General features: G+C 45.0%; 1 protein-coding gene across 1 annotated transcript in view; it reads right to left on the reverse strand.

The window, feature by feature from the left end:
* Positions 1 to 12,732, reverse strand: part of SLC12A8 (solute carrier family 12 member 8) — a 142,445-nt gene that overhangs the window by 92,092 nt on the left and 37,621 nt on the right. Inside the window, exon 4 of the mRNA XM_070403583.1 lies at positions 3,441 to 3,672. Coding sequence (XP_070259684.1) covers positions 3,441 to 3,672 — 232 coding nt within the window. The remainder of the gene's footprint in view (positions 1 to 3,440; positions 3,673 to 12,732) is intronic.

Raw genomic sequence — 12,732 nt, forward strand, 5'->3', positions numbered from 1 at the left:
CCCCAAGTTTGTGGTTACTTGTTAAGGCAGCCCTGGGAAACTAACATATGGAGTAAGCTTAATTTCAGGAAAAGCTGAAAGGTATACAAAATGATAGCAATCAGAGTACACAATCTAGCTCAAAATTGAACATTTTTATGTATGTGTATTATTTTAATTACATATAAAAATTAACTTTAAAAGAATAAATGACAGGAAAAATTTTTCAACATATATGACAAACATTGTCTAGTGTTAATAAAAACTAAATCAGTATTTGTTTTATGTTAAATCAAATCATTAAAAAGTAAGGCAACACAAAAGAAAAATTATAGCCTGGCTGGCGTGGCTCAGTGGTTGAGCATCAGCCTATGAACCAGGAGGTTACGGTTCGATTCTGGGTCAGGGCACATACCCAGGTTTCAGGCTCGATCCCCAGTAGGGGGAGGGTAGGGGTGCAGGAGGCAGCCCATCAGTGATTCTCATCATTGATGTTTCTATCTCTGTGGTACAGCTATATAATGGAATATGGCAATGGCTTATCTCTACAGGGTGGTGCAAGGCCAGGAGTACTAATTAATTGAAGGAAAAGTAGAAGTAAAATATATTAGCCACCCATAATCTCAGCAGAAAGACAATCGCTGTTAACACATAGGTATAGTTCCTTCCAGTCTTTCTTCCAGTCTTTTTTCAAATGTCTATGTATACTGGTATATTGTTTTTTTTAAGGAGTTGAAGTCATTCTGCTAAATCCATTCAGAAGGTTTATGATCTAGTTTTAGTTTGGATTTTTTTACCCACAAAGAAAGTATCTCCATATAAAACATCAGTGATACCAAAAACAGATTATAGAGGGGCCAGTTGCTATGGGAACGATTGAAAATAAATTTCATTTCACACTGCACCCTGCTAAAGTACTGACCAGAAGGAAGAAGAAATATTTGGAGTAACTTAGACAAGCAGCCAAGAAAAGTTCAAATCAAGAAGGAAAATACATCAGTCTAGTGAGGTTTCAAAGAGGCCAGAGCATCTCCCTGCAATTTAACTAATTACCTCCTTCCAGCAACCATACAGATGGAGGGGGAAGCACCCAGGAATCAGATAAGATTCTCGCTCTTTCACGGACAGTTTGATGGCCAAGCGGCAGCAGATCTCCCTCAGGATGTGGCTTGTCTCTACACAGGAGTGCAAGGCCAGGAAAAACAACCGCCCCTTCCCTCCCCTGGCGATGCTCCAAATACTGAGCAAGCTGCCAGGCCAGGCTCCGTTTGGACACCGCATTGGCCCTCGGCCTTGGAGTGGTTCTCAGGCCCCTCTGTACATGCTGGGTCACGGGGACTCTGGAGGCCCTGGGGGAGGGACCAGGATGCCAGGTAGGGGCACTCAGGGAGCTCAGGGCAGTGACTATTTTCCAAAAGAAGAATTTTAATGTATGAAGAGGTGATACGGCCAGATCAGTGTGTCGCACCAAACTAAATTCTGACCTTTATTCGAGCAGCATTTTTATGAATGACAAGCCTGTATAGAATACACGTTAGGAGCAGCCTGAGGGGGGAAAGCAGAGCTGCTATCATAAAAAGACAGCCGGTAGTACGAAGACAGGCCCTGCTTCCCACTCAGGGAACAGCTCAGCTTTAGAACCCCATAGCTGGTTCATTCCCAGCTCTGCCATGCATTACCATCTTATCTAATAAAGATGGGATATGCAAATTGACCATCACACCATAACGGTCAAAGATGGCTGCACCCACAGCAGAGGCAGGGATTCGGTAACACAAGATGGCTGCGCCCACAGTGGAGGCCGAGTTCCTGTAATGAGCCTTAACAAGCAATCAGCAGGGACCCGAGGCTGCGTGGTGCTGGGCCAGGACAGGGGACCTGAGGCTGCACCCCCCTCCTGGTGGGGCTTGACAGGGGACCTCAGGCCATGCCTCCCACCCTGGCACTGGGCCAGAGGACCTGAGGCCACACCCCCCACCTGGTGGGGCTTGACAGGGGACCTCAGGCCACGCCTCCTGCCCTGACGCAGGGCCAGGGGACCTGAGGCCGCAATCCCACCTAGCGGGGTTTGACAGGGGTGGGGCTGGCCAGGTCTGGATCTAGCCCAAATGGGGGGGGGGGGGGGCGGGGGGCATGGCCGGCCGGGTCTGGGTCTCGTGTGATTTCGAGGCACACATGGGTGGGCGGGGACTTGCCTCTGGTTCCCATGGTGTGTCCCAGACTCTGACAGGAGGAAGATTTTCATATACATTTTACTAATTTTCTTTCATCTCTGACACTTCTATTATAGAGAAAGGGCAAATAGCAACATTAAAATATTTCCTCTAATTAATTCCCTTTTAATGTGTACAAATTTCGTGCACCAGGTCACTAGTGAATTTTATAATCTCTGAGCTCTGACTTTCTCATCTGTAAAATGGGTATAACTGTTCCCCCATGAGGTTGTGGGAAGAATTACATTTGAGATGCTAACAAAAGGCCTGGCACATAACTGCTCAGTCAATTGCAGCTGCCATCACCACCACCATTGGAGGCGATTGTGCTGTGGACCAGTTTTTCTTTTTCTCCTTCTTTCCCTTTTCCTTTTTTAACACAGCTGGTGGCCCTATCTCCCTTTCCTGTTCATATTCCAATGCAGGTACCTAGTCACTACTACCATATACAGACAGCATCCCCAGAGTGTGAACTATCAGGCAGCTAACCCTCTCTGCTGCATCCTGGGAAGAGCTTTGCACTCTGGACAAAAAGACTTTTGCTGCCAAACCAACTCAAATCACAACATTACAAAGTTATGGACACTCGGGATAAGACCTTCTCACTCAAAGCATAAGGGCTGAGGATTAGAGTTGCCAACCTGAGGAAACCCAGGTTAAAGCAGTGATCCATTGATTTTCAGTACCTGACACCATTTCAGAGTATTCCTGCCTGTTTATTTTCTGTCTTTAAACTTAGTTAATAGATTTGTATATTTACTTTGAAAAAAATTTTAATAAACAAAATTATAGATAATACAACCTATATCTGCCTCCATCTCCCAAAAATGACAATTAACATTTTTATGTTTGCATGAAGTCCCTTTAAATAATTTTTTAAGTATGACAGATTTAAAAAAAAAGTTAGTCCATTTTCTTCCCCATGTCCAGCTCTATTTCTTGCCCACTCCCTTAATCACCATTATGAATTTGATGTTTATCTATCCAGCTCAATGTTATCGTCTTACCTAAATTTTCTGGGTTCTTATAATAGAAAGAAAATAAAAAGAAACATGGAAAATGTTCTAAGTGAAAATGCCTATGTGAGGAGGGCCTTTCTGAAGCTACACTAAGTGTAGCCTCTGCACCAAGACATACCCACTCACCTGCCCGGAACAGCACACACTGATAGGTAGAGCATAGCGGGGGGTGAACTTCAAGAAAGCGGTGCAGACGCTGTAAGGCCAGCGTCTGACCTCCCAAGCTTACCTGGGTCCAGGTGTGTGAAAGAGCCCACCACGAAGTCCAGGGTGGACACGGCCAGCAGCAGCAGCAGCAGCAGCTGCAGGCGGATGATCCATTTGACACCTGCTAGGTTAATGCCCAGCAAGGCCAGAAGCACCGCAACTGAAATGCCTCGCACGGCCCAGATGTTCCTGAGGCTCAGCAAATCTGAGATGGATTCAGCGAAGCCGGTGATGTACATGGCACCTGCAACACACTGACAGGCAGTCTAGGTAGGAAGCGTCAGCTGGAGAGAGAAGCACCCGGAGCCATGGGCCAGCGCTGCCTGGCCCTAAGGACCCCGCTCACCCCGTCAGCATGGGACATGGGATCCAGCACGGAGCTGAACGAGCCCTCCCACCCAGGAACCCTGCCTCAGCCCCATTTCTTCCCATCACCTCTCTACCATCATCCAGAGGGGAGGATGAATACCCACCCAAGCCTAGAGCTAGCGGATGGCCAGTGCTAACTCACATGAACAGATCGGGGGAAGAGGGTGAGATTCTGGGCCCAGAGTCTTTGGGTTTCTTTGTCAAGTTATTCAGGAACTAATCAGAGACCAAAAACACACAGGGGGTGCCATCTCAGAGCCTGGGAGGGCACGGAAGCAAACCCCAGTTTTTTCTCCATTTCTTTGTAGTCACTGTTATTTTTAAAAAGTATCTAAAACTTGGAAATAAGAAAAAACGTAAGCCGCACATCTTTTCAATGTCACATAGAACAAAGGCTACCCAAGGACCACCTCGGTGAATGTATTTAGTTCTACTCACTGTTTGCTATTGATTAAATATATTAAATGTCCCAGAATTAGTGGTTACATGTTAACGTATAGATTTTTTTCCCCCAGCAGAGATGCAAATAACTTCTGCCCAGTGGGACAGATAACCCAAAAGATTAGGGTTTGCTGTTCTGTAAGACACTAATCCAGTGGTTCTCAACTTATGGGTCGCGACCCCTTTGGGGGTCGAACGACCCTTTCACAGGGGTCGCCTAAGACCATCGGAAAACACATATATAATTACATACTGTTTTTGTGATTAATCACTATGCTTTAATTATGTTCAATTTGTAACAATGAAAATACATCCTGCATATCAGATATTTACATTACGATTCATAACAGTAGCAAAATTACAGTTATGAAGTAGCAACAAAAATAATTTTATGGTTGTGGGTCACCACAACATGAGGAACTGTATTAAAGGGTCGCAACATTAGGAAGGTTGAGAACCACTGCACTAATCTGTCTTGTGTCTAGCCTAGCAATCTTACCCTTACATTTATTTATAAAGTTGCCCAACTATTAATTTATGGACTTGGTCTGTATCCATCTAGGACCCATACCTAGCATCTCAACTGCTCTTTAGCAACTTACTGGCTCCTCCATTAACTGAGTTAGATAAAATCTTTCATACATGTTTACTTTATATTTTCCTGAGAGTCACGATTTTACCTTTTAAAAAAGATTTGAAACACGATCTTAAGTAAATATTTGAAAATAACACCAGCCTCACTTTCCATAATTCCTCAGCCTCCTTTTCTCGTCAGCTTCATCCCTCACCAGCCCCCAGGAGGCGGGTCACCACAGCTCTGCTCAGCTGATCTCAGAGGGAACGCATTCTACTCGGGCCTCCATCGGGTTCCTCCTCTTCCATGAAGCCTTTACGTACCCCCTTTTTCTGGATAAATATGATGCTGACTACCAGTGCCATGCAGTTAATTCTCTGGCCATATTCTGCTATTTAATGCATATAAGTTTTCTCCTCTGCCACCACCAAGAATGCAAACATCTTTTAAAAAATGCCCTAACCAGTTTGGCTCAGTGGATAGCGCGTCGGCCTGCAGACTCAAGGGTCCCAGGTTCAATTCCGGTCAAGGGCATGTACCTTGGTTGTGGGCACATCCCCAGTAGGGAGTGTATAGGAGGCAGCTGATCAATGTATCTCTCTCATCGATGTTTCTAACTCTCTATCCCTCTTCCTTTCTCTCTGTAAAAAATCAATAAAATATGTCCTTAATTCCCGAAACCTGTAACTATGTTTTGTTACATGGCAAAGAGAAGTTAAGGTTACCGATGGAATTAAGGTTGCTAATCAGCTGACCTTAAAACAGGGAGATTGTCCTGGATTATCTGGGTGGGCCCAGTGTAATCCCAAGGGTCCTTATAAGTGAAAAGCAGGAGTCAAAGAAGAAGATAGGACAATGGAAGCAGAGCCAAGGAATTTGGGCAGCCTCTAGAAAAAGATAGAGCACAGATTGTCCCCTGGAGCCCGCAGAAAGGAATGAAGCTCTGCCAACACCTTAGCTCCGTGAGACCCATTTCAGACTTCAGACCTTCAGGACTACAAGATAATTAATGTGTGTTGTTTTAAACCGCTAAGTTTGTGGTAATTTATTACAGCACCAATGGGAAATGAATGCAGCATCCAATAAAATTCACAAGCGCAATATCCCAGTATACGCTCCACAACTCTGCCCTACTCTCCTGTGGTCTCTCTCAGGGCCCCTTCCCATTGGAGCACCTCAGAGGAGGGGCATGGGATCCACACTGGAAGGAGAAGGTATCTTTGCTCCAACCAGGCAGAAGTAATTACTTCTTTAACCCTTAGATGTGATAACTCATTATATTTAACCCATTGTCTCTTAACCAATTGTTGATGTATAGTTGTATGAATTGTTTAATAATAATTTGGTATAAAAATGAAAAAAAATTTTTTTTAATTATTAAAAAAAATATTTTTATGTTAATTGCACCTCTTAAAATCCCCTGCCTTTGCTAAGTATGTTGCAAGCATTCAATAAACACTTTGTAATATGTTTACTTTATAAAAAGTGCCCTGGGAAGCAGGAGCCACTAAGTTCCAGCCTTTTAAATAAAGGCCAGAAGGTCATACAATTTCTGCTTTTGAAGGGAGCTCACAGAGGCCCCGCTGTTCACTGAGATTGGTTCATCAGACGTACCAACATTGTCAGTCTTCCCCAAATTTATATTAGGCATTTCCTCTATATTTGGGTAAAGGGGGAGGGAGCCCAATAAATGTGGAGGAAATGCAATCATCTCTGAGAGGGAGACAGATGAAATGTGATGATAGATAGATAGATAGATAGATAGAGAGAGATAGATCTTTGTTTCCTGCATTCACCTCAGAACTCAAACTTACTCTTGACTAAATACCAAGACTGTGATGGGGATAATGGTGCTAGTTCATCAGTATTTGGGCAGGTCAACAGGACTCTTCATGGTCAGTTGTGTCAGAGATTAAAAAACAATTGATAACCATGTGGTCATGATGATCATCTGTGTGGGCATCTCCTTCCCGGGCATCCAATGTCTCTGACATACAGAGGAGGATGCCCCAACTTGGACGTGACCATTTGCATCTGGAGCTTCCAAACCGAGTGCTTCCTGTTCCAGCTGGAGAACAACATGTGCTCACAGGAAGTAGGCCACCCAGTAAACACTGCCCTCTTGCAGGTTCGTACCTGAAATCACTGTGTAGCCCCAAGAGGCCAGTAACAGAAAAAAGAAAAGGCTCTTGAGGATGCATGGGAGAATATGGTGGTTAGGAGCACAGACTGTGGAGCCAGACTATCTAAGGTCAAATCCTGGGACTTCATAAAAGGAAATATGAAATTAATAAAACAGAGGGGAAATAACAAAAAAAAAAGGACACAGTGAACAAACACTGATCTTTTAAAAGATCAATAAAATCAAGAATGAGAAAAGGAATAAACCTACTCTTACAGAAGAGAGTTAAAAAATGAAGGCAAGAAGCCCTGGCCAGGGTGGCTCAGTTGGTTGGAGCATCATCACCGTGCACGGAAAGGTTGCCGGTTCAATTCCCAATCAGAGCACATACCCAGATTGTGGGTTGGGTCCCCAGTTCTTTTTTTTTTTACAGAGAGGAAGGGAGAGGGATAGAGAGTTAAAAACATCGATCAGCTTCCTCCTGCATGCCCCCTACTGGGGATGTGCCCGCAACCAAGGTACATGCCCTTTACCAGAATCGAACCTGGGTCCTTTTAGTCCACAGGCTGATGCTCTATCCACTGAGCCAAACCGGTTAGGGCTAAAATATTTTTTTTAAAAGAATGAAGACAATATGAACATGCCAGGCATGATGGTACATTCACATTATGCAAATCTAAGTCACTAGTTTAAAAGCACAGAATCAACATGGCCTGGTGGGATGTCTATGACTTATTAAGTAAGAAATACAGGCAGGGAACAGGGCATGAAATCTGTCCGCATTTCCATAAAAGCAAGCAGCACTTCAAAAGTCCATCCACGTGTGTAGATGAGCAGGGGGAAGCTGCCCTGAAAGGACACGAGGCGGTCACATGGCTACCTCGGGAGCGTGAGGGGAAACTCACGTGTTCTTTACTTTATCTCCACTGTGTTAACTGGTTACAGGGAATATAATTCTGTAATTTTTAAAATAATTTTACGAAGGAAAAATAAAAACAAACATAGAAGAGCACTGTTCTGTTTATGCAACAACTACATTTGGGTACATACAACACAGTGCATCCACGTGAAGAACAGCAGCCCAGGACCCAGGTTCCCTGCACCCAGCTCCCGCCAGCAAACCCAGGCTGGTCCGAGCTCCGCCTCCCCCAGGAGGGGAGTGGACAGTGACCCCCCAGGAGGGGAGTGGACAGTGACCACCAGCCCGTCCCCAGAGCGAACCAGCCACCCCGAGGCAGTGCACCTTCCAACCATGACGACTCCTCTTCGTTGGAAAACATCCCGTTGGTTTGTTTAATGGATAAACACCCCCCGAGTTTATCATATTTTTAAAGTATTTTTATCTCCTCTTAAAGTTTATCATCACAGGCATTCCTTTTCCCTGTTCGTTCTCCACAGAGAAACTTCTAGCCCTCTGGCACAGGAATCAGGGGGCGCCACCTCCCATTTTAAAGGGAGAGAGTGACCTACTTTCAGGGTGTAAGACTCCCTTCCAGTGTATTTTGTTTAGAAAAACTGTACCTCCACAATCACAGACATTTTCTTGTCTTTGAGAACCGACCTAGAAGACCAGGGCTGCCCCTCCACAGGCCTCCCCTTCCGACACAAAATCCCTGGTTCAAGCTTCGCGTTGGCTGACCCTATGTCCCCACAGTGAAAACCTCAGGCTTTTGTCAGGTCTTCTCTTGTACTCCCCTGCTTTCGCATGGGGTCCAGCACAGAGCATGGGAGCCACTAACAGAAGCTTTTAGACATAACGGTACAGGCTGAAGCTGGACATTTTGGTGTGTGGGGTAAGCAGCCCCAAAGAAGCCCCAGGTCCACAAAGGTGAGTGGGGCAGGGAGTGAGGAGGGGCTTCCGTTCACCGTCTCTTCCATGGCCAAGGGGTCTGGTCCACACAGCAGGCCTGCCATTCACGTCTCAGAGGGACGAGGGGGAAGGGCTTGGGAGGTGCAGAGCAATGAAAAATGTTTGCAACTTTTAAAAATAATTATTTGGAGAAACCAAGATGGCAGCATAGGTTAACGCCGGAGTTTGCTGCCTCAAACAACCACTTCAAAAATACAACTAAAAGACGGAACAGACATCATCCAGAACCACAGGAAGGCTGGCTGAGTGGAAGTTCTACAACTAGAAGGAACCAAGAATCAGAGGAGGCGCAGTGCTGAAGTAAAATACTAAGGTGCAGAGTGCGCGGGGCTCGGGCTGGTGGCTGAGGGCGTGGTTGTCTGTTTCAATCCGGAGGGAGCCTCAGACTCAGAGCTCCAGATCCGGGCGAGTCTCTAGGGACCCAGACTCAAACGGGAGAAGCGGGACTGTCTGGCTACGGTCCCTCCGAGGTTTGCAGCAGTTGCTGAGACAGAGAGGCAGAGCTCCTGGGGACGGACTGAGAGCAGCCATAACTGCTCCCTCCTCTGCCCTGTTGATCCCGTGGGACCCGCCCCGCCCAAGCCCTGCACAGAGGCATTTGCCTGATAGCCTCAGGCAAAGGCTAGATTAGCACCTCCCTAGAGGACACAAGTTCTTCCACTGCAAACACAGCTGATTATCACAGCCAGTTGGCCTGGAGGTCAAATCCCTCTAGTATTAACTATAACAATCAAGGCTTAACTACAACAAGACTGCGCACAAAGACCACTAGGGGGTGTACCAAGAAAGCGTAAAAAATGCGGAGACAAAGAAACAGGACAAAACTATCAAGGGAGGATATTGAGTTCAGAACCACACTTTTGAGGTCTCTCAAGAGGCTTCTAGAGTCTGTCGATAAACTTGATGAGATGTACAGGAAATCTAATGAGACCCTCGATGGTGTGATAAAAGACCATCTAGAAAGTAAGCATACACTGACTGAAATAAAGAATATGATACAGACTCCCAACAGCAGACCAGAGGAGCGCAAGAATCAAGTCAAAGATTTGAAATGCGAAGAAGCGAGAAACACCCAACCGGAAAAGCAAAATGAAAAAAGAACCCAAAAATACGAAGATAGTGTAAGGAGCCTCTGGGACAGCTTCAAACGTACCAACATCAGAATTATAGGGGTACCAGAAGATGAGAGAGAGCAAGATATTGAAAACATATTTGAAGAAATAATGACAGAAAACTTCCCCCACCTGGTGAAAGAAATGGACTTACAAGTCCAGGAAGCACAGAGAACCCCAAACAAAAGGAATCCAAAGAGGACCACACCAAGACACACCATAATTAAAATGCCAAGAGCAAAAGACAAAGAGAGAATCTTAAAAGCAGCAAGAGAAAGAAACTCAGTTACTTACAAGGGAATACCCATACGACTGTCAGCTGATTTCTCAACAGAAACTTTGCAGGCCAGAAGGGAGTGGCAAGAAATATTCAAAGTGATGAATAGCAAGAACCTACAACCAAGATTACTTTATCCAGCAAAGCTATCATTCAGAATTGAAGGTCAGATAAAGAGCTTCACAGATAAGGAAAAAGCTAAAGGAGTTCATCACCACCAAACCAGTATTATATGAAATGCTGAAAGGTATCCTTTAAGAAGAGGAGGAAGAAGAAGAAAAAGGTAAAGATACAAACTATGAACAACAAATATGCATCTATCAACAAATGAATCTAAGAATCAAGTGAATAAATAACCTGATGTACAGAATGAACTGGTGATTATAATAGAATCAGGGACATAGAAAGGGAATGGACTGACTATTCTTGGGGGGAAAAGGGGTGTGGGAGATGCGGGAAGAGACTGGACAAAAATCGTGCACCTATGAATGAACATAGTGGGTGGGGAGTGAGGGCGGAGGGTGGGGTGGGAGCTGGAAGGAGGGGAGTTATGGGGGGGAAAAAGAGGAACAAATGTAATAATCTGAACAATAAAGAAATTATTTTTTAAATAAATAAATAAATAAATAAAAATAAAAATAATTATTTGAAGTATTTATATCTTCTACATTTTGATGTTCTAGGGCAAGCATGTCAAACTCACAGCCTGCGGGTCGCATGTGGCCCACAACGAATATTTTTGTGGCCCAGCCAATATAACGGTATGTAAGAAACGTTTTAATAAAAACTTCGTAACTTAATTTTTACAGTATCCTGTTATACATAACTAGAGACCCAAAGCACAAAATTCATGCAAGGGGCTCAGCCCCCGCCGCCACAGCAGCTGCCTCTGCCTCAGGCCCCAACCACCATGGTAGCCACCTCCTCACCCCCCGCCATGGCAGCCGCCTCAGCCCTTACAGCCCCGGCTTTGTCTGGGAAGTCGTCCAGAAGGATGCCCAGAAGGACATCCAGTCTAATTAGCATATTACTACTACTACTAATAATAATAATTAGCTTTTATTATTATAGACTAGTGGCCCGGTGCACGAAATTCATGCACGGGGCGGGGGGGGGGGGTTGTCCCTCAGCCCAGCCTGCACCCTCTCCAATCTGGGACCCCTCAGGGGATGTCCGAATGCCGGTTTAGGCCCTATCCCTTTGGACATCCCTCTCGCAATCCAGGACCACTGGCTCCTAACCACTCACCTGCCTGCCTGCCTGATCACCCCTAACCACTCTGCCTGACAGCCTGCTTGCCCCCAACTGCTCCCCTGCTGGCCTGATTGCCCCCAAATACTCCCCCGCCAGCCTGATCACCCCCAACTGCTCCCCCTGCCAGCCTGCTTGCCCCCAACTTCCCCCCCCCCCCCACTGGCCTGATCACCCCCAACTGCCCTCCCCTCCTGGCCTAATTGCCCCTAATGGCCTCTGCCTCAGCCCCTCCACCATGGCTTTGTCCGGAATGACGTCCAGAAGGTCTCCCGGTCTAATTAACATATTACCCTTTTATTAGTATAGATTATTAATAACGAACTACAATGGTCACTAATGACTGATTACTATAATCGTGTTGCATTCATTTCCCTTACGTGCCTTATGTGTAGGCATACCATTTCGCCCCACTAATACTAGCAGCAAATATTTTAGCAGCCGATTGCCACGTCATTAGTGTTGTGCTGACTTGTTTGGTGTGCGCAACAGGAAATATTTTACTTTTGGAGAACAAGAAAAATAGGTTTATTTGCGTTACTACCCTTATTAATTTGTGCAGTTATTCAGTGTGTGGTAAGTTAATGTTCAAGAAAATATATTAATTTTAGTTAAAATGTTCTATTATTTTATGTTAACAATTACTCATTTATTTCAGCCCTTTGTATTCAGCATGCCTCTATTGAAATAAACCTATGTTTCTATGACAATTGAAGCTTTTGGTTTTTTGCGGCCCACATAAACTTAAACCTTGTTTATTTGGCCTGTGTTAGCCTTTGAGTCTGACATGCTTGTTCTAGGGCAAAGGTTTGCAAACTTCGCCCCACTGGCCAAATCCTGCTCCGCCTGCTTTAGGAATAAAGTTTTATTGGAACAGAGCTGCGTTTGCACTACCACAGCAGAACTGAGTAGTTGTGACAGAGACATATGAGTTACAAACACTGAAATTTGTATTGGCTGGCCCTTTACAGAAGAAGCTGGCTGACCCCTGTTCTAAGGCGAACAGGCCATCTGCTCTGGCGATCATTAAAAATCAATGATTCCCTGAGCAGACATGCCCAAAATGAGGGCATGAGGGGTTCCCAAGAATTATTATTACTTCTTCTTTCAAACTCTGGAGGAAGAAAGATCTCAAATCAATGACCTACTCATCTATCTTAAGGAACTAGAAAAGAAGAGCAAACTAAACTCAAAGCAAATAGAAGAAAACAATAAAGATTGAAGCAGAAATAAATGAAGTAGAGGCGAGAAGACCAATAGAGAAAATCATCAAGACCCAATCTTGCTTCTTTGCAGAC

Source organism: Myotis yumanensis, unplaced genomic scaffold (assembly GCF_028538775.1).
Source record: "Myotis yumanensis isolate MYYU_CA2020_CCGP unplaced genomic scaffold, mMyoYum1.0.hap1 SCAF_2, whole genome shotgun sequence".
Lineage (NCBI taxonomy): Eukaryota > Metazoa > Chordata > Mammalia > Chiroptera > Vespertilionidae > Myotis > Myotis yumanensis.